Source organism: Crotalus tigris, unplaced genomic scaffold, assembly GCF_016545835.1.
Source record: "Crotalus tigris isolate CLP2741 ecotype Arizona unplaced genomic scaffold, ASM1654583v1 scf7180000017568.12009008, whole genome shotgun sequence".
In the NCBI taxonomy this organism is placed as follows: domain Eukaryota; kingdom Metazoa; phylum Chordata; class Lepidosauria; order Squamata; family Viperidae; genus Crotalus; species Crotalus tigris.
The window spans coordinates 8,647,843-8,673,446 of NW_024096478.1; the positions used below are offsets into that span (position 1 = coordinate 8,647,843).

Sequence of the window (25,604 nt, forward strand, 5' to 3'; positions counted from 1 at the left end):
GATTAATAGCTTGGATGTTGGGTGGCTTAAACACTTGCAATACTGCATCCAGTTTTGGTCACCGCGATGTAAAAAAGATGCTGAGACTCTAGAAAGAGTACAGAGAAGAACAACAAAGATGATTAGGGGACTGGAGGCTACAACATATAAGGAACGGTTGCTGGAATTGGGTATGTCTAGTTTAACAAAGAGAAGGACGAGGGGGGACATGATAGCAGTGTTCCAATATCTCAGAGGCTGCCACAAAGAAGAGGGAGTCAAGCTATTTTCCAAAGCGCCTGAAGGCAGGACAAGAAGCAATGGGTGGAAACTAATCAAGGAGAGAAGCAACCTAGAACTAAGGAGAAACTTCCTGACAGTTAGAACAACTAACCAGTGGAACAGCCTTCCTCCAGAAGCGATGAATGCTCCAACACTGGAAGTTTTTAAGAAGAAACTGGACAGCCATTTGTCCAAAATGGTATAGGGTTACCTGCCTGAGCAGGGGGTTGGACTTGATGACCTCCAAGGTCCCTTCCAACTTTATTATTATTTTTATTATTATAAACAGATGCTTTTGTTACCTAGGCAATATCTCAGCTGGACAGAACATGTGTGCCATGTCTGCTGGGACAGTTAATTGAATGCACTCTTGTATGTTTTTCTGCCATTAGAGTTTTAAATTTTGTTTTTATCTTTTTAATTTAAATGGGTTGTTTTTAATGGCTAACATATTGTGGTTGTTCTATTCTGTATGCCACCCAGTCACTACATAAGATGGGCAGCTATTTAAATATGACAGATAAATATATAAGCTAATATATGCATGTACAAAACTTTCAGTGTCTTGCTCTATGTAACCCAACAATTGAATGCAGGGAGACCATCCATAAATTCCAAGGATAGTTACATCCAAGATGAGACAGAAGAATGCTGTATTCTTCTGCTTCCTTACAAACCCTAGCCAAGTAGAAAATTATATGCATTAAATGTCAATTGCTTCGCAATAACATTTGCATCAGATAATGTTGCTGGATTGTATTTTGCTAAAGTTAGACTTTCATTGAGTATATAGTATTTTATGGGCATGGTAAGAAAAACATGCTGACTTTGGATTTTCAAAGACATGGCAATAAAATGAAACTTAGAAAGCTGCCACTCAGTTATTCTCTTATAACAGCTCTTATAAGAGATATGAGTGCAGAGTGAGGCAAACAGCACTAACCCTTTATATTCTCCACTGAATCATAACTTCATTTTGCAATATATTACCATAACTCTGCTATTGCTCTATGTTGTTCATTTATAAACCACACTATGGTTCAAAGAAACCAAAGGTAAAGCATATATTTCCAGACATTCTAATACTTGATAGAAAAGGAGCACACACAGTTGCACACACACACACACACACACACACACACACACACACAGCAAAATCACTGAAGCAGCAGGCATACAAAGAAAATCAATGATGTCAGTAAGATCTAATCAAAGCCATAGAACTATAACAAATGCCTTACATAAATTTAGAGAGGAACTAAAGAACTTCTCCTGGCAGCAGCAGATTAAATTTAACGGCAGGAAAGAGACCAACTGAAAAAGGAATAATTAACGTCTTCATCATCAACATCATTTTATATATTTAATAAAAGAACACTTCAGGTTAGTAGAAATCATTAATCCACTCTTCTTTGACCTGTTCCTATTTTGATCTGTTGAATTTCAGTTCCCGCAATAAGAACTGAAGGTCATCAGGTTCAATAATGCCAATTTCAATATATATAGCTCATTTGACAATTTATCCTATTACTTGTCCATTCTCTTACATTTAGTGTCTTCCCTTTTACTAAAACTGGAAAGATCCCCCATTTAATCCAGTCTCATTATCTTCCTTCCCCAGCTGGAAAATTTCTGGCATTCTAATTATTTAAAGAGAAAAGAAACTAGCATATTGGTCATTCCAGACCAAAGGACCAACATTTTTTTAAAAAATTGAGCAATTTGCAGGTCTTCATCTCTAGTTTCAGTAGTTTCCTCCTATTGCTTTTTTTTTTTTAAAAAAAAAATTGACTCCAAAGACAGAACACTTCCTCCGCTACTCTCCTGCAGTAAGACAAACTGCAAGAAATGTTAGACATTATCTATGCTTCTGGTTCCGGATTGCGGCGCCTTTGGACGTACGAGGAGAGTTCCCTCCCCCGCCGTCTGGTTTCTTTCCATCGAAAGACCCTGGAAAGGGTCGAAAGTCACCCTGGAGGCGTGACTACCACTAAGGAGGACCCTCAGCCCTCCCGCTTGAGCTGAGGCAGCTCCTTTGGATCGACGGAAGAAAGATCGGCCATCAACATGGCCGACCATCTAGCCGAAAGCCAAAAGCACTTCTAAGCTCAATGAAGCACCGTGGAAGATCTGGATGAGATCTTTCCTTTTCTCTCTCTTTACCCTAACTATCTTCCTGTGAAAGCTCCTTGAAACTCTTTTCCCGTTCTCAATTCAGCAGCATTTGCATACTTGGGAATTTAAACTTGGGAAAGAAAAGAATAACTAACTTTAACAACTAGATAACTGGATTTTTGCTGTGTGGATACCTTGGTGTCCCAAGATTTCTTATTATAGAGACTTATCATTTACCTAAACTATTGATTTTGGAAAGTATCTTTTTCTGTTTTTTTTAACTGAAAAATAAAAAAGCTAATTGGCGTTTGGGAAAAGATTTTGTGGTCTTCTGAGGACATCTTGTGGTGAAATGTGGCATAGCAACTAAATTTCTTTTTTTTTTCAATTGTGCCTGTTGACTCCCTTGATTTGTCCTTCATATTATCCAAAAGATAAGAATTGAAGCTGGCTGGTGAAAACAATTTTTAGAAAGTGTGGAGGTGAACATTGGCTGACTCTTACTAAACATAGCCTCCACCAAAGGACTATCTCTAATCACAATGGAAACAGAGGAATTCTACCCACAACTCAACTATAAACTTATCCTTGAAAAAATTCTTGAAGCTACTGAGCTAATCAAGTCAAAAGTGAAAGCTGAGGATATTTTCACAGTACTACAAATCGAATCCCAGACTCCAGATGACCAACCTACAAGCCAAAAAACAACAGAAGAGGAACAACAATATCCACAACCTATTAAGAACTTTGATAATCCAACACTGACTTTAACTACAGGATCTATAACTCCAAAAGCAACAGGAACTGATCAACAAACATACCACATTGAGAACTTAGACAATTTAGCTAACCAAACAATAACTACAATAACTACTTTACTCAGATGAAATTGGAAGAACAAACATCTGAATTATTAGGGCAACAACCTAATTATTACAAAGGGGCCAGTTCCTTTGAAAAATTGATAACTGGATGTTCTCCCTTGGTTCAAATAACATGTGTGGGAATGAAGGGAGACACATCAGTGGATTCAGAGGCATTGGTATGGAAGCCTGCCTGGCACAAAAGGAGTGTTGGCTTACCTGAACGCCTTTTCTCAGCATGATGAAGAAGAATCCACCAATGGGTTATCTTAGTCCTACTGCCCAATCAGACCAAGTTGCCACGCCTCCTCATTATCTGGGGACCTCCCAGTTTTCATCGACGGGCGAAGCCATTGACAACAGTACGATGTGATGACTCTCAAGCAGGTAGTAACGACAACTAACAGAACAACCATCCCACCCGGACCTGACTGACTTCTACTTAGGGAGGGCATGGATTCTTCTTCATCATGCTGAGAAAAGGCGTTCAGGTAAGCCAACGCTCCTTCTCCAGCATGATTAAGAAGAATCCACCAATGGGACGTACCAAAGCTTCTCGAGTCCCTAAGGTGGGAGTTAGTAGGGGCCGGGCCCCCAGATGGTGTAAGGATATGTCTACCAAAGGCGGCTTCAGCCGAAGCAAACTTGTCTAAACGGTAATGTCTAATGAATGGAGATGTCCTGCATATGTCCTCAATGGACGCCTGTGTTACCCACGCCGCAGTTGTAGCAGCACTGCGGGTAGAGTGAGCCGTCACATGAGGAGGAACGGGTAAGGCCAGGGAAACATAAGCACTTGAAATACAGGCCCTTATCCACCTCCCTATGGTGGAAGCTGAAACCTTTTGCCCCTTAGACGAAGGCTGAAAGGACAGAAATAGGGTTTCTGACTTACGGAAGGGCTTAGTGCGCTTGATATAACATCGCAAGGCCCTCCTTACGTCCAAAGTGTGCCAGCGTTGTTCCAATTCATGTGACGGGTGAGGGCAAAAATTTGGGAGGATAACCTCCTGTGCCCTATGGAAAACCGTGTTAACCTTTGGAATAAATGAAGGGTCAAGCCTGAGAACTACCCTATCCCCGTGGAATGTGCATAGGTCTTTTCTAACCGACAAGGCCGCTAACTCTGAAATGCGCCTGGCCGAGGTAATGGCAATGAGAAAGGAGACCTTGAATGACAAATGTCGTAATGAGCACATTTTGAGTGGTTCAAAAGGAGAAGATGTTAGAGCTTGAAGCACTCGAGGTAGGTTCCAGGAGGGATACCTGTGAATAACAGGCGGTCTGGTATTCGAGACCCCTTTAAGAAAAGCCCGAATGGCTGGATGTCTTGATAAGGAGCTCGAGGAGTCCCATGACAAAATTGAGGACAGGGCTGCTAACTGTCTGCGCAAAGTGTTGGGTGCCAACCCCTTGTTGACGCCCTCCATTAAATATTCCAGGACCCTGGGAATCGTCACCTGTGATAGACTTATGTGTTTCTTATCACACCATTGACCAAAATGCTTCCACGTATGGTCATAAAGCCGGTTCGTTGCCAGTCTCCTGGCCGCCTGTATCATAGCAATCACCTCCGCTGAGTAAGATTCCCTGGTTAGGGCGCGGCGTTCAAGTGCCAGGCGGTCAGTTGAAGCCATTGTGGATCTGGATGTTGTAGATCTCCCTGTATCAGCCTTATTTGGCTGTCGGGAATCCTCCATGGAGCTGAAAATGAAAGACTCACCAGATCCGCGGACCATGGTCTCCTGGGCTAGTAAGGGGCGATGAAGATCACCTCCGCTTGTTCCTCCAGGAGCTTCCTGATTGCTGCAGGAAGTAGAGGCAATGGGGGGAAGGCATACAATAGGCCTTGTGGCCACCTGCTGCGAAGCGCATCCGTTCCCTCTGCTCCCCGAGAAGGGAACCGGGAAAGGAATCTGGGAAGCTGAGCGTTCTCGGGGTGGCAAACAGGTCCATGATCGGACTGCCGAATTTGGCTGATATCTCCCTGAAGATATCTGGATGAAGCATCCACTCCGAATGATCTATTGTCGACCTGCTGAGGAAATCTGCCTGTCGATTTGCCTCCCCTGAAATGTGTTCGGCTCTGATGGAGAGCAGGTGTTTCTCTGCCCAGGTGCCCAATGCTCGGGCTTCGGTCATGAGGGATTTCAACCGTGTGCTCCCCTGCCGGTTCACGTGGGCCTTTGCAGCCACGTTGTCTGTTTGAATCAGTACACGCTGGCCCCTGACCTCTGTGTGGAATTTTTGAAGAGCTAGATAAATTCGCTCTGAGCTCCAACCAATTTATGTTGTGTTTGAGATCTGCTTCCGACCACCGACCCTGAGCTATCCGGGATTGGAGGTGAGCCCCCCAGCCGAAGAGACTGGCGTCCATGGTCACCTGAAGGCGGTTGGGTTCTTTGAACAGGGTCCCTTTGCTGACGGCCGATGAAGTCCACCAGCCAAGGGAAAACCATACTTGACGGGGAACCCGAACCTGTCTGTTGGACGTACTGGTATGCTGTCTTTGGTATGGGAGAAGAAACCACTGAAGCTCCCGGGTATGTAGCCGAGCCCACGGCACGATTGCTATACATGAGATCTGTTTGCCCAGGAGCTGAGAAAGCATGGCTAATGCCACGGTTCTGTCCCTGCGTACCTTGCGAGCCAAGTCCCTGATGCTCCTGCGTCTCTCCTCTGACAGGTACACATGACATGATTCCGTGTCTATTACTCCTCCCAGGTGAAGCAGACGGGTAGATGGATTCATCTGGCTCTTTTTGAAGTTGATCAGGAAGCCATGGACCTGAAGAGTCTGTATAGTGAGAGTCAAATCCGAATGGGCAGCTGAGACTGACGGGGACTGGATCAGGATATCGTCCAGGTAGCACTGGACCCTGACTGGGACCAGCCACAAGTGAGCCGCCAACACTGCCAGGATTTTGGTGAATACCATGGGGGCTGAAGAGAGGCCGAAAGGAAGGGCTCTGTACTGAAAATGGCGGTTGAGATAGCAGAATCTTAAGTACCTGCGATGAGCTGGGAGAATAGGGATGTGGAGATATGCCTCCTTCAGATCTATGGATGTTAATAAATCTCCCCGCCTGATACTGGTTAGGATGGAGTGCAATGTTTGCATTTTGAACCATTTGTAATGAAGGTGAAGATTCAATCCCTTGAGATCGAGGACTGCCCTCCATCGCCCCGAAGACTTTGGGACTACAAACAGGATTGAGTAATATCCCTGCCCTGCCTGGCTTTGGGGAACCTCCTCTATCGCCTTGATGGCTAGAAGATGCTATATAGCGTCCTCCATGAGTCCCCTCTTTACTGGGTTTCTCATGGCTGGGCAAGACACAAAGTGATTGAAAGGAACGGATTTGAACTCCAGGGACAGGCTTTCCCTTATGGTACGCAACACCCAGGAGTCTGTGGTCGTGTTTTCCCACTGGCGAGTAAAGTGAGTGAGCCTGCCAATGGGGGGATTTCCCTGCGAGTCATTTGCCTCAGCGGAAGGACTGACCCCCTCGGCCACGAAAGGAATTTTTGGGTTGTGGCTGGTACCTGGACCTGTCTCTATAACCTGTCCTGTCCAGTGAATGCTCCTGTTTGGGAGCGACCGGTCGGTACGGTTGTGCCGACTCTGTTGCTGTCCCTGCCCAAAAGGGCTGCTGGCGACTATAAGGGGTGAACCGTCTTGTGGACCTCTTTGCCACGTGGGAGATCACCTTTTGCTTCTGTTTATTTTCAACTAAGTACGGTGTTAGTGCATCCCCAAATAATTTGCCACCTTTGAAAGGGGCTGTGGCCGCGCGCCACTTATGCTTACTTTCGGCCCTCCACTTTTTTAGCCACAGGAGTCTCCTAGCTACCACGTTGGAAGCCACAGCCCGGGCTGAATGTTTGGCTGAATACAGAGAGGCATCGGCCATATATTCGGATGTGGCAAGTATTTTTGTTAGATCCTGATGCATTCTAGTTTCCTCAAGTGGGATTCTATCCTGCAGCTGACGCAGCCAGGTGATAGAGATTCTTGCAAAGAAGGAAGTGGCCGTCGCTGCCTTCACAGCCCAGGCAGATGCCAAGTGCGCTTTGCGTAAGGCCATTTCAGATTTTTTATCCTCTGCCTTAAGGGCATCGGATACATCAGCTGAAAGGCTGGCAGTGGAGAAAAGCAGTGCCAGCGATTCATCCACTTTTGGGACCTCTAGTAGTCTCCGAATGCCTTAGGCATGTCTACCATTTTGCGCTCAGACGCATTTTGAGATGGCTGGGCTGCTGGTGATTCCCACTGATCCTGCACATTTTGGAAGAACAGCTGTGGACAAGGGATATGGAGGTGCATGTCTACAGGCACAGCAAACAAAGGATTGGTTTCCTGATCGGAGGAAGGCTGAGGGGTTGGTACTGACTGAGGGGAAAGCTTACTTGCCTCGCACGCTCTGCGTAACAAAGCCGGAAATAGCGAAGCATTAAAAAGCTCCGCCATGGGTTGGGATTCGTAAGATGGTTCCTCGCAATCCGACCAACCATCCTTGCCTCCCCCGTAATCTGAAACTTCCGGGTCCGAATCAGGGGATTGGGAGGGAGAGACCGTACCTGACTGATCCAGTGGAGGCCTCACGGCAGTTGTTGGTGCCGAAGAAGAGGATGGTCTTGGAACGGAGGGGGCTTGTTGATGACTCGCTGATGCCATGGCTTGGCACACTGCCTGTGATATCCACATTTGGAGCTGGTCGGAGACGGACTGCTCTAGCGGAAGCCTTAACCCCGCAGCAGGTGGTGTGCTGGCAGCAGTGGGTGCTGCAGATGAACCTGGCAAGGCAAAGTTCTACCCAAACACAGGTGGGCCTACCTGACCAAGAGTCCAAGTTGGGACCTGTTGATACCCCGTCTCCGGCGACCATACTCTGGATGTGGATGGTTGAGGCTCTCCCCTGTCCGGTGGTACGGAGGTTGGCAATGTGAGACCTCCTTCAGCAGACAAGCGTTGGGCCCGGGAGAATTGCTTCTCCAGAGCTCTGTGGGTGCGTTCAGCCAGTTTGTTGCTCGCCGTGCCAGCTTTCCTGCCATGCTTAGACTTGGATCTCGCCTTACCTGATGGAGGCTCGGGTGTCGGCTCAGTTGAGGCGGGAATGACGTCCATGTCCAAGGAACGTGGCTCAGAAGGGTCTGCATTTCCATCGAAATCAACCCAAGGTTGCCTTTGGCCTGATTCGTTCTGCAAGGGACGTCAGAGGCCCCCGCGGGGGACTGACCTACATGGAGAAGAATCACAAGTGTCCCACAGTACTGGCGATGGTCAGGATGCTGGAACAGCCACCAGATGCAGAAGGGCAGACAGCAATATGGCGACCAGGCTGAAGAACCAGAACTGCTGTTGGTACCACACTCCTGCTCACAGGTGCATGAATCAGGAGATGGCTGAAACTGAGACTCAGATGAAGGAGGCAGCAATTTTGTTAATCAATCTAGTTTAATACAATTAACATTTGTAGTTCACCCCCGTTATTGCATTCAATTTAGATTTATTTATTTATTATTTATTTATTTTATTTTATTTTTATTCATTTATTTTATTTATTTATTATTATTATTTTTAATTCAAAATGGCGACTGCCAGGGGGAATGAGCCTCCAAATGGCGGGATCTGTGAACGTTCCCTTGGAGGGAATACCAGGAGGGGGGGGGTAAAGAAGGGGTGTGTGTGAGGGATTAATGCTGCAGTGCAAGGGGCCAGTGACTGCCACAAACGAGGCTAATTGGAATCTGCTTTGGCCCGAGAAGCAGGGGTTTGTGCCTAACAGCCATTAGGTGCAAAAAGCTTTACTGCTGCCCCACGAGGCTCCTAATGCTTCCACAGTGGCTTTAGGTGATTGTAAGGCCACCGTTGGGCTTTCCTTTGTTGCAGCAGTAAAAAGGTGTTTAGAAGTGAGATTTTGAAATTCAAATGGCTGCTGCTAAGAGTCCCTAGCCGAGCCCGGCTAGGGAGAAGCCACGAGGCTGCAAAACTGAAAGCGGCAAGGAAAGGAACCATGCACGTGAAACTGAGGTTTTTTTTAACACCTTTGAAATGCGTATAGGTTAAACCTCCCCCCCCCCACTGTGTAGGGTGAGGTTTGTTTGCTGATTCAGCAGGATACTGAATCTGGGGAAGTGAAACCCCCCCCCCCTTTCCTTAGAAAGTTTTAACCTAACCCTGAGGAGGGGAATGCAGCAAATCCTTACAAAGGGGAAAACAAAACTCTCAACTAAGCTGCTAAACTCTTTTAAAGAATCCACCAATGAGTAAATTTTCTATCAGACCTGCTCCAACGTAGAGAGAGTCAATAAATCACGTCTGTAATGGGCGAAGACCAAGAAGAAAACTGGGAGGTCCCCAGATAATGAGGAGGCATGACAACTTGACAACTTGGTCTGATTGGGCAGTAGGACTAAGATAACCCATTGGTGGATTCTTCTTAATCATGCTGGAGAAAGAAAGCCAGAGTTAGATTTAAAAATGGGATTTAAAAATTCACCTAATGGGCTAAGTAGCTATTTGAAGTGATTGGTTTAATATCCAGGATTAAGACTTATAAGAAAAATTAAAATTAATTTTAGATTATAGTTTTTTTAACAAAATTTTATTAAGTTTATATAGATGAGGAAAAATAGGAACAATACAAGTATGGTAAAGGGAGGGGGGGAGGAAAGGAGAAATGGAAGGGAATAAAGGATTTAAGGTAAAATAAGGATAGGTATAATCACGTATTTCAACAAACAAGCTACCGTCCAGATCATAATAATGAGTAAATACCATATTCAACCATTTTTACCGAAGCTTAGACTATAACATAGTAAGAACAATTAGTAAACGAATACGTTAAATTAGATTATAGTTTTGATTGTCAGATGGAAATACATTTGTGATAATGGATTTTTTTTGTTAGTAAATGAAATAGAATATATTTGTGAACAAAGTAAGAAGGTAAATTTTGGAACAACATGTCTATTCTAGTTATGTTAAGTATCTTATAATGAAATGAGGGAAATTAAGGTTATCCGAAACTTAAATATTGGTTATAAAAGGCTAAATTGAAACATGGAATTGGAATTAAGCAAAACTTAAAAACAGGACTTGGATTTGTATAAGTAAAATGTCATTGATAAATGTATTGATTGACTGAGCTTTATTTAGAAATGTATTAATATGAACATGACATAATATTTAAGGGAACTAGAGAGGGAATCCTTATTGATGTAACCTGAAATATACATGAATGATTTTGTTATTGGACTATTGATTACCCTATCAGCTAAGTACCTGAATGTAAAAACTTGAAAAACTAATAAAACTTGTTCAAAAAAGAAAGAAATGTTAGACATTATGAATTTTCCACACTTCAGAAACCAATGATGTGGAAACAAAAAAAGCACAGTGTTGATGGAATGGAGCAGATTAATGCAATAAAGTTGAGCTGACTATTTCTTCATTTCCATCTGCCTTTGTTTTGAAAAATTTGAGGGAGTGGCAGCATCAGAATAAAAATAATAAAATGAAAGAAAGCATAAAGGACAGTTACTGAAACAAGCAATCTGGTAAAAGGTGATATTAAAAGATAACTATTATAACCAGTAATGGTTTTAATTAAACCATTAAATAAATTAATAATCTATTGATTAAAGTAATGTCAGATATCTTTAAAACAATTGCCAACAAGGAGCCTCTTGAAAGTTCACAAGCAGGATATACAACCAACAGAAGAGACTATATGTAGCTCAGCATTCAACTCTGGAGTCCTTGGTGCTCTCTGAGTTTGGCTGCTTGCTTTGCAAAAGTTTCATTACTCAACTATATAATATCATTGCTAGCGTGTGTGCAATTTGCACCCAGTTTATATACAATAGCTTACCCAGCCAGTGTTGGTGGGGATAGGTTTTATCCTTGGTAGTTCCTTGATTAGGGTATTATTTTTTGCCTTATATTTTGCTTGGTGTTACTTCTTGTTTATCTGGATGGAGAGTAATTTCATAGTTCTTCCTTCTCTTAATTTATTTTCAGTTTTATAGATGCTCAGCCTAATCTAGTCTTCTGCTAACTTACTATATGGTAACATAAAATGTAAACACACACACATACAGGCATGCTGATATACTGCCAGTAATATTACAGCAGACATTACACTGATGCTCAACACTTGAGTTAATTCACTGCAGTTGGAATGGATTAAAGCTTTTTTATTTAGATTGGCAAGAAGCCAAAGAGTATATATCAGTCATTAATAAAAGATTTCTCAATCTATTGGCTGTACATATCTGATTTTCTATGCAAAGCCTAATCACAGCTGGATTCAAACAACCAGCTGTCAACCAAATTGTAAGTAAAATTACAACCACAGAAGAGTTTTCTTTTCCTTAAGAAAAATTACTAAATGATCTAAAAGGTGAAATTATTTCAACGTTATGAATAGATATGCCAGTCTTGTTCTCATATACAGTAAGTACAGAAATATTTCCAAACATTAAGTTAAGCATCATTTTCATCTTAAAGACAAAATAATATTATAAATATTATAATAAAAATATAAAAATATATTTAAGGACATTCCTTGACCTGCAGCCTATCCCAAGTACATTATTATTATATACAAAATAATGGATTTGGCCTTCATATGCATCAAGGTCTTCCCCCAAACCTAAGATGTTATAATGTATCTGCATAGTACAGTGGTTCTCAACCTGTGGGTCGGGACCCCATTTGGGGTCGAACGACCATTTCACGGGGGTCGCCAAACAAGGCTTTCCGCCATTTTTTTCCCCTTTTCTTCGGCCACAACCCTGGCACCCGGTGATGTATAAGTGGTTGGGGGTCACCACAACATGGGGAACTGTATTATGGGGTCGCGGCATTAGAAAGGTTGAGAACCACTGGCCTAGTATATGTGTGAATTGAAGCCGTTTGTAATTGACAGATGGAAATTTTGTCAATGTACAGATTTTCTAAGTGCTGCTCAAGATTTTTTGGGTATGGCACCCAGTGTGCCAATAACCAACACCCTGGTTGATGGTATGTTCTTCCAATTTTGGTTTACAAATCTTGAAATTTAGTAAGCTTCTCCAATTCTTTGCCTTCTATTCTATGAGCAGCTTCTTTGTACAATCTGCACTTTGAATCACTTGATAATTTTTCAGTTATGGTCTTGATTGAATTAGTTCAATTAGCTTGCTCTTGAGTAGCCAAAATCAAACCTTCAGTTTCTTTTTTAAAATATTCCAGTTGTAAGCCATTGCCAGGTTTTATCTTTATCCATGTTTCCCTTGATCTTTTGTAGAAACTGGCCATGCAATGTTTTTTCTTGCCAACAAATAAAAACACAAACACATTTTGTGTTTGTATTATATGATTTCAATATTCATGTTTTGTTTTCTGAACATTAAGGAAGTTCCTATTTTTAACTTGCATCAATGCTTGTTCTTGACTCTCTTTTATATAATCGGCCATTGCCGATTCTTCCTCAGTTTATTTGACTTGAAGTAAATCTCTTCCTGCATTTCTGCAGGGCAAGTATAATCTATCAACGTAACTATGGGATATAATTCATAGTCACCAGTTTTCTTCTTTTTCAGTCCAAACTATACAGTTCAACTTGTATCCTAATAATAATTCCAGCTGTGTAACGTATCACAGGTATGGCCCAGGTATTGCTACCTTTTATAGAGTTTCCACCATTCAATTTTGTCTTTAGTAATTGTTTCACTTTTACGATATAGTCTTTATTAATCATGTTTTTAACTTGTCTATACTTGATACTGTCCAACTCTAATATGCCTAGATACTTGTATGCTTCACCTTGATGGCTTCTGATGGCCTTTCAACAATTTAATTCCATTACTGTTTGTGATTTTTACCCGTTTGTTGCTACTATAGCACATTTCTCTATGCCAAATTCCATTGCTATATCTGTGCTAAAATGCTTACAGTACTTTTCAATTATTGACATTCAATTTCTGATTTCAATAAAGTTTCAGATCATCCATATAAAGCAAATGTGAGAATTTATTGGCATTTTTTGGTGTTTGGTAGCCAAGATTTGTTTCCTTCAAAACTAGGAACGTAGCAAAGACAAATAGTAAGGGTTATAATGAATCGCCCTGGAAAATGCTTCTCCTAATGGTGACAAGCCCATATCTTTTAGCTCCAACAACCAATTCCTTTCTCAACTGCTTCATTATTTTTCTATAAACCTCTTAATGCTTTTCCTGACAACAGATGTTTTCAAACCTTTTATCTAACTATGTGGTAATAAATCTTTTTAGAATCAATCCAGACCACATGTAAATTGGTTTTTCTTTCTTTAGTTTTTTTTTCCTTTGGCTCCTGCAATTGTTCAAAATCATTTTATCAATCAGAACATGATCGTTTATATCTCTACTTTTCCTTTTACTTCCTTTTTATTCTACTGGAAGAATGGTATTTTTTTCTAAGTAATCTTGGTTGTGGTCCACTGTAATTTAAACATTGTAGGCAAGATCTTATTCACCTATATTTTCCTGGGTTGTCCCTTTCAATGGTTCTTTTTAAATCAGATACCTTTTGCCTAGTTATAAACCAGTCACTGATGTCCTCTTTATGCAATACTTCATTAAGCTGTTTAACTATAATTGAATATAAGTTAGTCAGATATTTGAACTAAAAGTCAAGCAATTGATCTTTCCAGGAAATGTTCATTTTTTAATCTCTTCATTCAATTTTTAACCATTTTTGCTGCTATTATTAAATCTAATTTTTGATTTTTACTAAATTTATCTTCAAATTATTTTATTCATCCAGCATTTTAGTCTTTTTCAATTTCCCACTGGTGTTTCAAAACTTGGTTTCCTATTTTCAGAATTTTTATTGCTATTTATACTTTGGTAGAAACTGACTGAAGTATCTGATTTTGCTTAAATTGAAAGATTCATGTTCAATTTTCCTAGCTTTTGCTATATTTTGTTGCTTTATAATCAAATCTTCAATTTTTCTGGTGCTAAGTCAATATTTTTATTTATATTCATATTTATTATTAATAAATTAATATGGTACCAACTATTCAAGATTTAGAATGGCTTATAGTGATACACTAAAAACTTACTGTAAATTTTGTAATGAGAAATTTGCACATCATTTTTAGTTATAACTATATATTTAAAATAATGTTTTCGTTATACTGTTCTTTTCACTAAAAATGGGAGGTCTGAGGCCAATCTGCTACTATTAATAGACATCTGCCTTCTATTTTCAAGGAAAAGGGGAATTGCTTATTCCTTTCAGATAATTAAAGTATTGGTCACCTTAAAGAAAAATAAAATACAGCCTAGTTGCTGGAAATGATGAAATTCCAGTTGGTAGATAGAGGGAGGGCCATTGCTCTAAAGCAGGCGTGTCAAACTCGCAATGTCACGTGACTTTTTTTCCACTGTCGGCAATGGGGTAGGCGCGGTTTCGCCATGATGCATCTGGCCCGCAGGCCGGCAGTTTGACACCCCTGCTCTAAAGGGCAAATGAGATGGAAGGATTTACATTCATGAAGATAATATAATGTTATTGTCATTGTTTCCTTTAATTACACATTTTTGTCATAACATTAAGTAATTACGTAAATTCAGTGTCAGACAATCAGACAATGAGTTTCAAGACAGTTCTTGAAATTCAGATAACTTTTAATGTAAACTGATCCAATTTAACATATTAATAAATACAATGAAGTAGCTGTAATATTCTGAGGTGTCTTGTTTCATGAGATTTATACTAGTTATCTCTCTACCTATATTATTCTCAGCCATTCCTTCTACAAATCAGAGTTAAAAGATGCCTTAAAACTTATGGGGAGGTCATGGCAGATATCTATTGAGGTGCTAAATCAGAAGAGAAGGGCTGGAAGAATCAAAGGAAGTGGCAGTAAAAACAAAATAAACAGTTTTTATACTCTGAGGATATAGCATAAATTACCTCCCCAGGAGGACAAAGTCAGAGCTACAGAACTCACTTGAAAGGTGAGTTTGGGTAAAAATCACCCATAACACACTATGCACAAGACAAATCCTTTCCATTTGTTCACTTGCCCAAACCAAAAAAAAATGCCCTCATAAACTTTTAATTCTTTCCAACTATATAATTGGAATAATTGGCTGCAAAAGCCAACGTTACAAGATTAGACCAACTTAAGATCACAACTGAGCCTCAAATTTCTGTTGCTAGGCGACACAGTTGTAAAGTGAGCTGTGCCTCATTTTGCAACCTTTTTTGCCAGTTAAGCAATGGATTAAAGGAAATAATTAAAGAAATTACTCCAAGAAAGCAAGTTGAAGGTAAACTTCAGTAGGAGTATCCAGATTCTACAGCTGTCAGATAGTACAAGAGGCTGTCAATATTGAGGGGTTGATTTTCTTTCTTTAAAGCAGGGGTTCTCAACCTTGGCAACTTTAAGACTTGTGGATTTCAACTCCCAAAGCTGGCTGAGGAATTTTGGGAGTTGAAGTCCACAAGTCTTAAAGTTGCCAAGGTTGAGAACCCCTGCTTTAAAGAGATGCTAGATGGTCTCTGTCGAAAAGATTCTGTAGTTGATCTGACACTGAGCAAAGGGTTAAATTAAATGACCTGTGATTGTATTACCTATGTTTTTATGATTTATTTAATATCTTGGTCAAGCTTATTTAAATTTTTTTTCTTAAATTGATTCATCTACATTAATTTTCTTTAATTTTCATTCCAATTTCTACAGTAATTTGGTTTTCAATGGTCCAGTTATAGCTTTCTTGTACCCACCCCACAGCCTCATATTTCCCCTGCATATTTTTTTAAATTAACTGAGCAGCCTGCCTTATTTATTTCTTATGTTTTAGCACAAAAAATATTACACTATCTCAATGCCTGTTCAGAGGAGTGAATATTTTTATGTACACACGCACTTGCATACCTATATATTATGCTATCCCCTTTCAGGGTGAGAAATTAAAAAGGTAATTTTTAAAGGTAATCAAACTAGATCTAATTTTCACCAACATCATTTATTATCCCACTCTTGCCTTTCAGTCCTTTGAAGATCATCCTTGCTTCCACCAAATCCATACACCCATTTACTCATTATTTTTAGGATATTATTTTGAGAATTCAAAGTCCTTTATTACCTGGTCTTAAGTCTCCTTATGATGCTTGCCTTTTGTGCAGAAACTGGCTAGAAAGGAAGCTGGGTTAAGAAAGATATGTCCAGATTTGAAGCTATTCTTCACATTTGGTAACGTGACTCATCAGATATTCTGCCTGGACCATGGTTACCAAGCCCTGTTGGTGGATTCCCCTGTTTCTTTATTCCTTCTACCTATGCCAGGAAATCAAGCACAAATTGTTTTCCTTTCTATGGGTTAGACTTTGAGAATCCATATTTTCCCAACAACAGCAACAAAGATGATTAGGGAATAGGAGTCTAAAACATGTAAGGAACAGTTACTGGAATTGGGTATATCTAGTTTAATGAAGAGAAGGACGAGGGGGGACATGATAGCAGTATTCCAATATCTGAGGGGTGGCCACAAAGAAGAGGGAGTCAAGCTCTTCTCCAAAGCGCCTGAAGGAAGGACAAGAAGCAACGGATGGAAACTAACCAAAGAGAGAAGCAACCTAGAACTAAGGAGAAGCTTCCTGACAGTTAAAACAATTAATCAGTGGAACAACCTGCCTCCAGAAGTTGTGAATGCTCCAACACTGGAAGTTTTTAAGAAGAAACTGGACAGCCATTTGTCTGAAATGGTATAGAGTTTCCTTCCTGAGCATGGGTTTGGACTAGATGACCCCCAAGGTCCCTTCCAATATTATCATCATCATCATCATCACCACCACTACCATCTTGGAAGACTTCTGTTATTTCACCCTTACACTTACTGGTAACACCTTGTGTTCCAGTATATCAACTAGGGCAGTGATGGCGAACCTTTTAGAGATCAAGTGCCCAAAAACTGGTCCTACCCCCACTCCACTCCACCCCGTCCCGCCCCCACTCCTACCCTGCCTGCCCACAGGGCCACTCACCGCCTCTAGGGCCCGCCGCAGATCACCCAGGCAGCTCAGCAACAACATGGCAGCCATGCCCTCTGCTCACACCCTGCAGCATCAACTGCATGATGGGGTGTGAGGGCAGAGTCTTGCCACGCTGCCTGGCTGCCATGTCCTTGGCTGCACTGCTCCGCATGGGCCATGTTCAGGGGTAACTCTCTAGGGGGGCTGCTGGTGAGGGGGTCATGGGGGGAGGCAAGACTGGGGCAACGGCACGTGTGCCCACAGAGAGGGCTCCAAATGCTGCCTCTGGCATGCATGCCATAGGTTCGCCACCACTGCACTAGGTAAAAAGGAAAAAAAAACACTGTAATTTTGTAGTTCTTCCTGTCTTTTGAGCTAGATGGAGAAACTAGCGGAATTCTTGTCAATTTCCCCTGGTAAAAGAAAAAAAAGTAATGCTCACAATTTCACAAGGCCATTAATTTAATTTGTTTTTGGAAGAGAACCAGAATTTTTTTTCAACTCTCACAGCTCAATTTGCTCTGGCTTATTTTATTTTGAATGTCATAGCTGTATGCTGTGCAAATACACTGGTTTAGTATTCAATGTTTTCTGTTTAATATTGTAAATTATATTTCCTTTAATGTAAGCTCCTATATTTTTGATTCTTTGTAATACGTAAAACTGAAGTTTTATATTTATCATCAGCTAAAAAAGTGTAAAGGCATAAAAAACGCAAAGTAGCACCATTGTAGAAGCTTACTCTAGTCTAGGCTACCAGAATGCCCTTCTAAATCAATTAATGCCTTTCTAAATCAATTAATCAAACTTTCAAAAGATATGTTAAAATGGTAAAATGGTATCTTCTACTACCCTGTTATCTGCTGGAGAAATGATTCACCTAAGAGTGAAGGGTTCAGATGTCAGACGACTCTTGTGGTGACTTTCATTTTTTCTGAAAGTGAAAGAAGCTACACTGGACAAAATCCTGACAAGTTAAGAGCAATTAGTTGATGGTCTGAAAATGTCAGACACCACGGGGAAAAGCTGTTGTATTGTGCTGGAATTCAAGATAATAGAGAAAAGCTGACAGAAATGTATCATGTATCTTATGGTTCAAAAGAGCAGGTTTTCATGAAATCAAATGAAAACAAGCCAGCTTAATATCTTCAGATCTAAAAGGCAAGCCAGCTCAACACGGATGAAGATCCTGAAGAAGATAGTGAAATTGTAGAAACCACAGAAGGAAAACTAGGAAAAAATTTAAGAAGTCCATATATGGAGGAATAGTAGCTAAAAAGCAAAGCATATATATAAAAGCAGGGGCTGATAATGAAGGAAGAGTACAAATCAGTATTTTGATTCCATGGGAATAATACTCCAAAGGCTCAATTAATGCAAGACATGATGAAAATGGATAGTAGCACCCAAATGTTGAAGAAGCTGTTAGTTGATGCACAGGGAGGTGCAGAAACAATAATTGGGAATAGGTAGAAAGCATTCTTTGCCTTCTCCCCCAACATGGAAAAAGGCCTTCCTGACATGACTAAAAGAAGGAATTTATATTTGATAAAATTATTGTAAGAAGCCAAATTATCTTAAGCAAATTCTCAGATGCTAAGACATCAGAAGTGCTGACTCTAATCTATGAAAATTTGAGAAGATTTGGCAATGAGACAAAAAGTAGAGAAAAAATAAACACATTCATAGAAGAGGGTACTGGGGGGGAGGGGACCAAGACCAGATTGCTTAACATTTAAGCTTAGCAAATTTTTAGAAAGGACTATTAAGCAAATATCTTTGAAAAGAATCTTTCCACCAGGATGGGTTTGTCAAGTATAAATCATGCCAGGCTAACCTTATCACTTTTTAGAAATGTGTCACCAATTTGGTAGACCAGGAGAACACTGTTAGTGAAGTACACCATGAGCTCAGAAGAACATTCAACAAAGCCTCTTGTGACAGCTCATTACAAAGGAAAAATGAATAAACCAGGGTACTCTACTGCATTTCAGCAGATCAGTATCTGATTGAAGACCCAGACTTATCCTTTGGAGGGAAAAATCAAATGAGGATTCCCAAGACTCCATTATTGGTCCTATATCTGTATGGCTTTCTCAGATTTGGCTTAGTGTATTTACTATTTATTAAGCTATTTATTAAAGGTATATGCTGCCTATCTCACTATCCAAAGTGCTTCTGGGCAATATATGTTGTGTATATAATGCCACTATGATATGAAAACTATGGTTTATGAGTTAGTTCAATGTCTGAACGCAACACTGGTTTATTCAAATAACCATGCTTAAACAAAGCAAGTGTTAGGGCGCAGTGTGAACTAGACAATTAAAAAATGATTCTATTTGTATAGCACAAGAGGATCTACAGAATCATTAACATTACAGTCACCAGTTCCACACATTATGTATGGCAGGGGTCCACAATCCCCATCCGTGGACCAGTACCGGGCCGCGCCATGCCAGAAACCGGTCTGCACAAACAAGCAAAGCCCCATATGTTGGGATGCAGACACCACACAAAACCACGTACCCTCCAGTCCATGGAAAAATCTCTCTTCACGGAACCGGTCCTTGGTGCCTAAAAGGTTGGGGATCTCTGATGTATGGTCTTCCCTCAGCACAGATTCCCTTCTAGTTTACCAGGTACCTTTCTCTGACTTGAGTGCATGTGCGTGTGCGCGCGCGCGCACACATACACACACACACAGCATTAGCCTTCCAATGTTTAGAGAATAAGGGTAACATAAAAAGTTGAAAGGGAGAGGCACTAAGTAACAAAACAGGAGAGAACTATGATGTGATGTGAGAAAACAGGAAAACACAAGAAAAACAGAGATCTTAGCCACAGAAACTAAGCCACAGAAATAGCACCAAATAAGGAATTATTGCCAAAGACATTAGACATCAAGTGTTGTTTAGCATAAAACTTTCCCAAATGCTTTATAATTTTTCTTTCCTGTGCAAAGTGTGGCACAGTTCTTTGGGTGAAATCAATCTGTTTTCAACACAGGACAGATAAATTTAATCCCTTAGAGAACTCTCATTCAATAAACAAAATACAAGCTCCTTAAATGATACCCTTCATTGGTTGATGCAGTAAAGTAGGACTATACCATTTGTTTAAAACATTGCTATCCACTTTTCTACAAAGGCAAAGCAATCGTTGTAAGCTATCTAGAGTACAGTTAATAATGCAGAATTGGTCACAAGCAGACAGCTGTTAAACCAAAATCAGGGGCAATGTTTATTTTTCTTCTCCCCTAGATAAACTTCTATATGATATTTGTCTTCTAATTAATATAATGGAAGGTGAAATACTCTGCTGAGTTTGGCAAGGTCAGATGTATGCTAACACTACTTTTCTGATCCTACCTTTGGACTACAAACTATTTCGTCTGCATGGAAAATTATTTAGGTAGCAGCTTTATACAAGGACAGAAATTATTTACACAGTTAGATCCAGCCAATACTTTCTTAAGAATCCTGCAAAGTATATAAATGACAAAGTAACCAGTCACAGTAGTCTATCTTGCTCCTTCCAGTAGACAGATATGGAAGATTTGAACAGCAAATTCAACTTATATTCACTTGGATTCAACTGCAGTTCCCCAAGATCTCAGAAACCCTGCAGAGTTTTAGGTCTCCTGGAGGACTAAAATCCACACAGCTACATGCAGCTATAACCTCCTTTCAGATTTTCTCAGTCAACGTGAGGAAGGGATAAAAATCTTTACACTTTAGTGACTCCAAATGGTGCAAAGGTATTTTCTTTTACTGCTGAATTAGAGCATTGCTGAGTTAGAGAATATTATTGGCATATGCCATACCGTGATTTATACATCTCTCTTAACAAATTACATTTTGTGCTTGTAAAAAATGGGAGAAAATATTCAAACCAAAGAAAGAAAGTACCAATCTGTGTTAGGGACGGGAAGCACTGGAGAGAACCCTTGAATAAATGCTGCGACAAAGGTGGACTTGGAGTCCAGAACAGAATAAATGATGATATAGAAACATTTCTTACCATCATCATTTCTCATAATAACAGACGTTTGGTTATTAATTTATTTATTTGGAAAATTTATTTTGCCGCCTATTTGCTCACGGCGACTTAAGGCCGCTTACAGGAAATAAAAACACAATATAAAAGAAATTTTTACTCAGGGCAGATAGATTTGTCTAATATGTTAAGAAGCAACGACCTTACTATGTTTAAGTTTTCATAACTTGAGCCGTTCGAATATTCAACACTAACTGCATCAAATTAGAGATTTTAAGTAGCAACTTCTTCCTGCTGTTGACCCCATCCAAAGTCCTTGTCTTCTAGACTGAAAGTCATGTAGCTGCAAAAAAAGATGTGATTAAATTAACTCCTTAGAGATCACAAACATTTAATCTTTGCACCTCTGAAATGAGAGTTATTGAAAATGAACAGGTAAATCAAAACACGAAGAGCAAAATAATGGCAGTGTGCCAATAACAGTATTTTATAATTCATGAGAAGTTGGCTAGTAATTTATGCTACTTGGAATACTTTATCAGGTTTGCCATGCTTAATATGTAGCACCATATGCAGTCAAAACCTAATTAGAGGAGCTTATATACAGAAGTTTAGCAATTTTTTAACCTTTAATCACAATATTGATAAAAATTATCCATTTATCCCAGGGCTTCCTGGAAGTCGTAACTCTGCAAAGCTTTGCATGAAATTTTTCCAACAGAACTTGAAAGTCAGAAAAGCTAACATGCTTAAATATCTTGTAGGGGAAATTTAAAATATAACCTTTAGAATAATTTATAATTACTACAATGAAAGCTATATAATGCTAGTTGAAGTTCATGACAGTCACTCCCTTCTATGCGTTTCTCACTTGAGAGGATCAAAATGTTACTGTACTAATTAGGGAAGAAAAATAAATTCATTTAATTCAAAAGGATTGATTTCACAGTAAACATGTTCAGAATCAAGCAGCATAAATCTTTATTTAAAATCCAGTTTAATCTTCTGTAGCTATATTCCTTCTCTTGCATGTTAATACCGATTTGTATTTTACTATATGCTCATAGGGGAAGCACAGTCTTTTCCCCAACTTTGCTAATCTTGCACCCAAATAAAGTTAATGATCTTATAAAGGTACCCATCAGTTAAAATGATATAGCTTGTAGATATAAAGGATATGGATATTGTATATTGCCATAATGCTGGTATCCAGAAAGAGGTCAGCTAACCAAAGGACAGGAACAAAAAAAGTGTCTATATGTACTGTATGTGATTAACAAGCATCATTTCCGTCAGAGTGCAAAGTTCAAACACACAAATGATGGCACTTCTTATAGCAGCAATAGGAATTAGCACACCAGGACGCCAGAGGTCTGATTGCCACCACTTCTAACTCAGCATTGAGATGCCCAGCATGTTATTTGTCCTTCAACCATTTTTCAAAATCTCTTCATGACCAAGCCACTTTGGCAATAATTAAAAGTCGGGGGGGTCATTGCCACCAAAGCTAGACAGTTGTTAGAAGTTTGTAGCTGCTCCAATTGGACTCTTCTGTTTTCAGGTGATGCAAATAAAGGAATATATATATATATATATATATATATATATATATATATATATATATATATATATATATATATATATATATATATTGAAGAGAATGCCACTAAAACTATATTTTGTGCAAAATATTTTCCTCAGGAGATGCCAGTTATTGAATCAATTAACCTGTTTGAAACGTAAGGGAATCTGTAATGAATTAAGTTTCCAATCATTTACTAAGCAGAGTGGAAATATTTATTGCATAGCTGGTCACAAATGCCCAACATCCCCAGGTACACATTTAGTTCTTTGGGGAAAGGCATAAAATCCAAAGCTTGATCACATCCCCTTCACCAACAAATATAGCAAATAAAGCAACTGCACACCTGAGATTTCACACTGCATAAGAACAAGCCTTAATTTCTTACAATGTTCCTAGAGGGTATTCCCAACCTTCTGGGTTTTGGGGTGTTTTTTTTTTTTTTTAGAAGAAAAACAAGAGAAAAACAATTTCACCAGATAATCCTAATGTGACTTCACATCTGCATGCCTCTTGACTGAGCCCAACAAAAAACATTAAAAAGTCTCCATTAGCCATCATCAAACAGTTCAAGTGTGAAATCGCAGAATTCTTCAGGCAATTAAAGAACACTGAAGAAGCATTTCTTATTACTGAAACTTCAGAGAAAGTTAATCAAAACGAAGACCGATTTTATTTTTGGAAAAGCATCCGTTCCATTCAGAACTTGTCAACCTTGACCCGTCCGGGCATCAATCGAGTGCGATATTTAAAAAAAAAAAAAGGGGGGGGGCAGAAGTATAGAATGTGGGGATCCAAGTCTTCCCCCCGAGAAATAAAGAGATTCGCGGATGAGTTTTCACGCCGCCTTCCAGCCGATGCCGCTACTGCTGCAAACGGAAAGGGCGATTCGTAGCTTCGGAAGCCCCGCGAGCAGGAAAGCGTGTCCCGATGAAGCCTTTTCTTACCAGGATTTGCTGCAAAACCTCCCTCATCGACAACCCTTCATTTGGACATTAAAACGGGACTCGCGACCCTGAAAAGGATCCAGACTATCGAGCAAAGACTTCCTGGAGCTTGCTGCACCCAGACAGCCGCAGCAACAGCAGGGGCAACCTGGAAAAAGCCGAGTCAAACGCTTGCCTCGTCCAGGGCCCCCGCGATCGCCCAGAAGTGACCCATCAAACAGTTAGCACACCTTTCTCGGCCCGCAAAACGCCACAAGGGCAAACGCCCTCTCCGAAGGAAACCGGGGACCCTTCCGCTCCTAAACCCAACGGTTGGCGAACGGCGCCGACTGGTCTTCTCGCTCCTTTACCTTCCTCTCTCTTCCCACCCCCCTTCCTCCTCCGCCGCCTGCCGTTCCCGCGTCGCCTTTACTCCTCGCCTTTACCTTTGCTAAGCGTGCCCGTGACGAGTTTGTAGAGGGTGCGGGCAAATTTCACGAGGCCGTGCTTGCACCGCTTCCCGCACCCGCTCATGGCTCCCGAGGAGGAAGGGCCCGGCTTCTCTTCTGCTAGCCCGAAAAGTCCTCGCCAACTTCGAGAGCGCAAAACTCCCAACTGAAGCCGGGGGGAGGGGGGGAAGGCGGCCCTTTTGCTGCTGCTTCCCCGGACGGCGGGCTTCCCGCGCGAAGCTTGCAGCAATGGAGAGAAGCGAAGCGTGTGTGCTACTCCGTGTTAAAGGCGCAGCTGCTTTCCTGCCTCGTAGGGGCTCCTCCACACTGGCCGAAGGATGCCCCCCCCCCGTAGGATTGAGCAGCCCGAGGAGTTCGCTGCCGCACCGCGCTTTGCCGGACCGCCTTCTGGGGCAGTGGAAACGCAGCAAAGAATAGAGAGAGCGGCAGTGGGGGCGAGGAACGGCTGCTGTGGAGCCTCTTTCGGCTTCTCCGCCCGGTTGGTCTGGCCTCTCAGAAACGAGGGAAGCGACTATTCTCAAAGAGGAGACCGTGCGTAAGGAAGCAGGTGAGACTGTGGGCTGGCTCTTTTCTGAAATTAACAGCAGCCCACCCAGAGCTCTGCTTCCGACGTCCGTTGCAGGTTTGGCGGGCTCCTGCAGGGCTTAACGCGTCTGATGCTGCTGATTAGGAAAGTAGCAACTGGTGCTTGCTTGGCTTTCCATTTGTTCCGAAATATTTGATCAGCTGGCATGTATATATATATATCTGTTTCTCTCTTCCCCCCCACCTGCCCTTATCGGTGTTGCTCTGCAGAAGTTAATCTTACCAACCTAGGAAAAAGAGGACCTTGGAAGCTTGATGTGTCCCACCTTGCAGGTTCAAAAAAAAAAAAAAGTTGCCAACTTCTCTAGCTTTTGGTTCCGAAGAGTTCTGCTGGAATAAAAGTTGAATATACCTATCCCACCCCACGCCCGAAAAAATAGCAGGCTACACACTTATCCATTCTTCCGAAATGGGTAAAATGAGGACCCAGATTGTTGAGGGCAATTTGCTGACTCTGTAAACTGCTTAGGAATGTAAAACACTATGAAGTGGTATATAAGTCGTAAGCGCTATTGCTATTCCCAATGCAAAAATATTTCCTCTCCTTCCCATACAATGGGAGAAATTAATTAGCCTGGGACTAACTTTCAAGTTAGTATGCTATTTCTGTTAGGAAGATATATTCTTGATACACCAATATCTCATCAATATATCTGGAAGTATTACCCCTGTGGAAGATATACTTGCCAATGTATTGCACCTGCCATAGTTTAAAAAAAAAAAAAAGAATAGTCCAGGCATTTGAAAGCAGTTTTTACTTTTTACTGTCTTTCCATGTCAGAAAGC

General features: G+C 40.9%; 1 protein-coding gene across 1 annotated transcript in view; it reads right to left on the reverse strand.

Annotated features, from left to right (window-relative positions):
• The window catches only part of KCNIP1 (potassium voltage-gated channel interacting protein 1), a 604,539-nt gene extending 579,548 nt beyond the window's left edge, over positions 1–24,991 (reverse strand). The window contains exon 1 of the mRNA XM_039353099.1: positions 24,210–24,991. Coding sequence (XP_039209033.1) covers positions 24,210–24,297 — 88 coding nt within the window. The 5' untranslated portion in view covers positions 24,298–24,991. The remainder of the gene's footprint in view (positions 1–24,209) is intronic.
• Between the last annotated feature and the right edge of the window lie 613 nt (positions 24,992–25,604).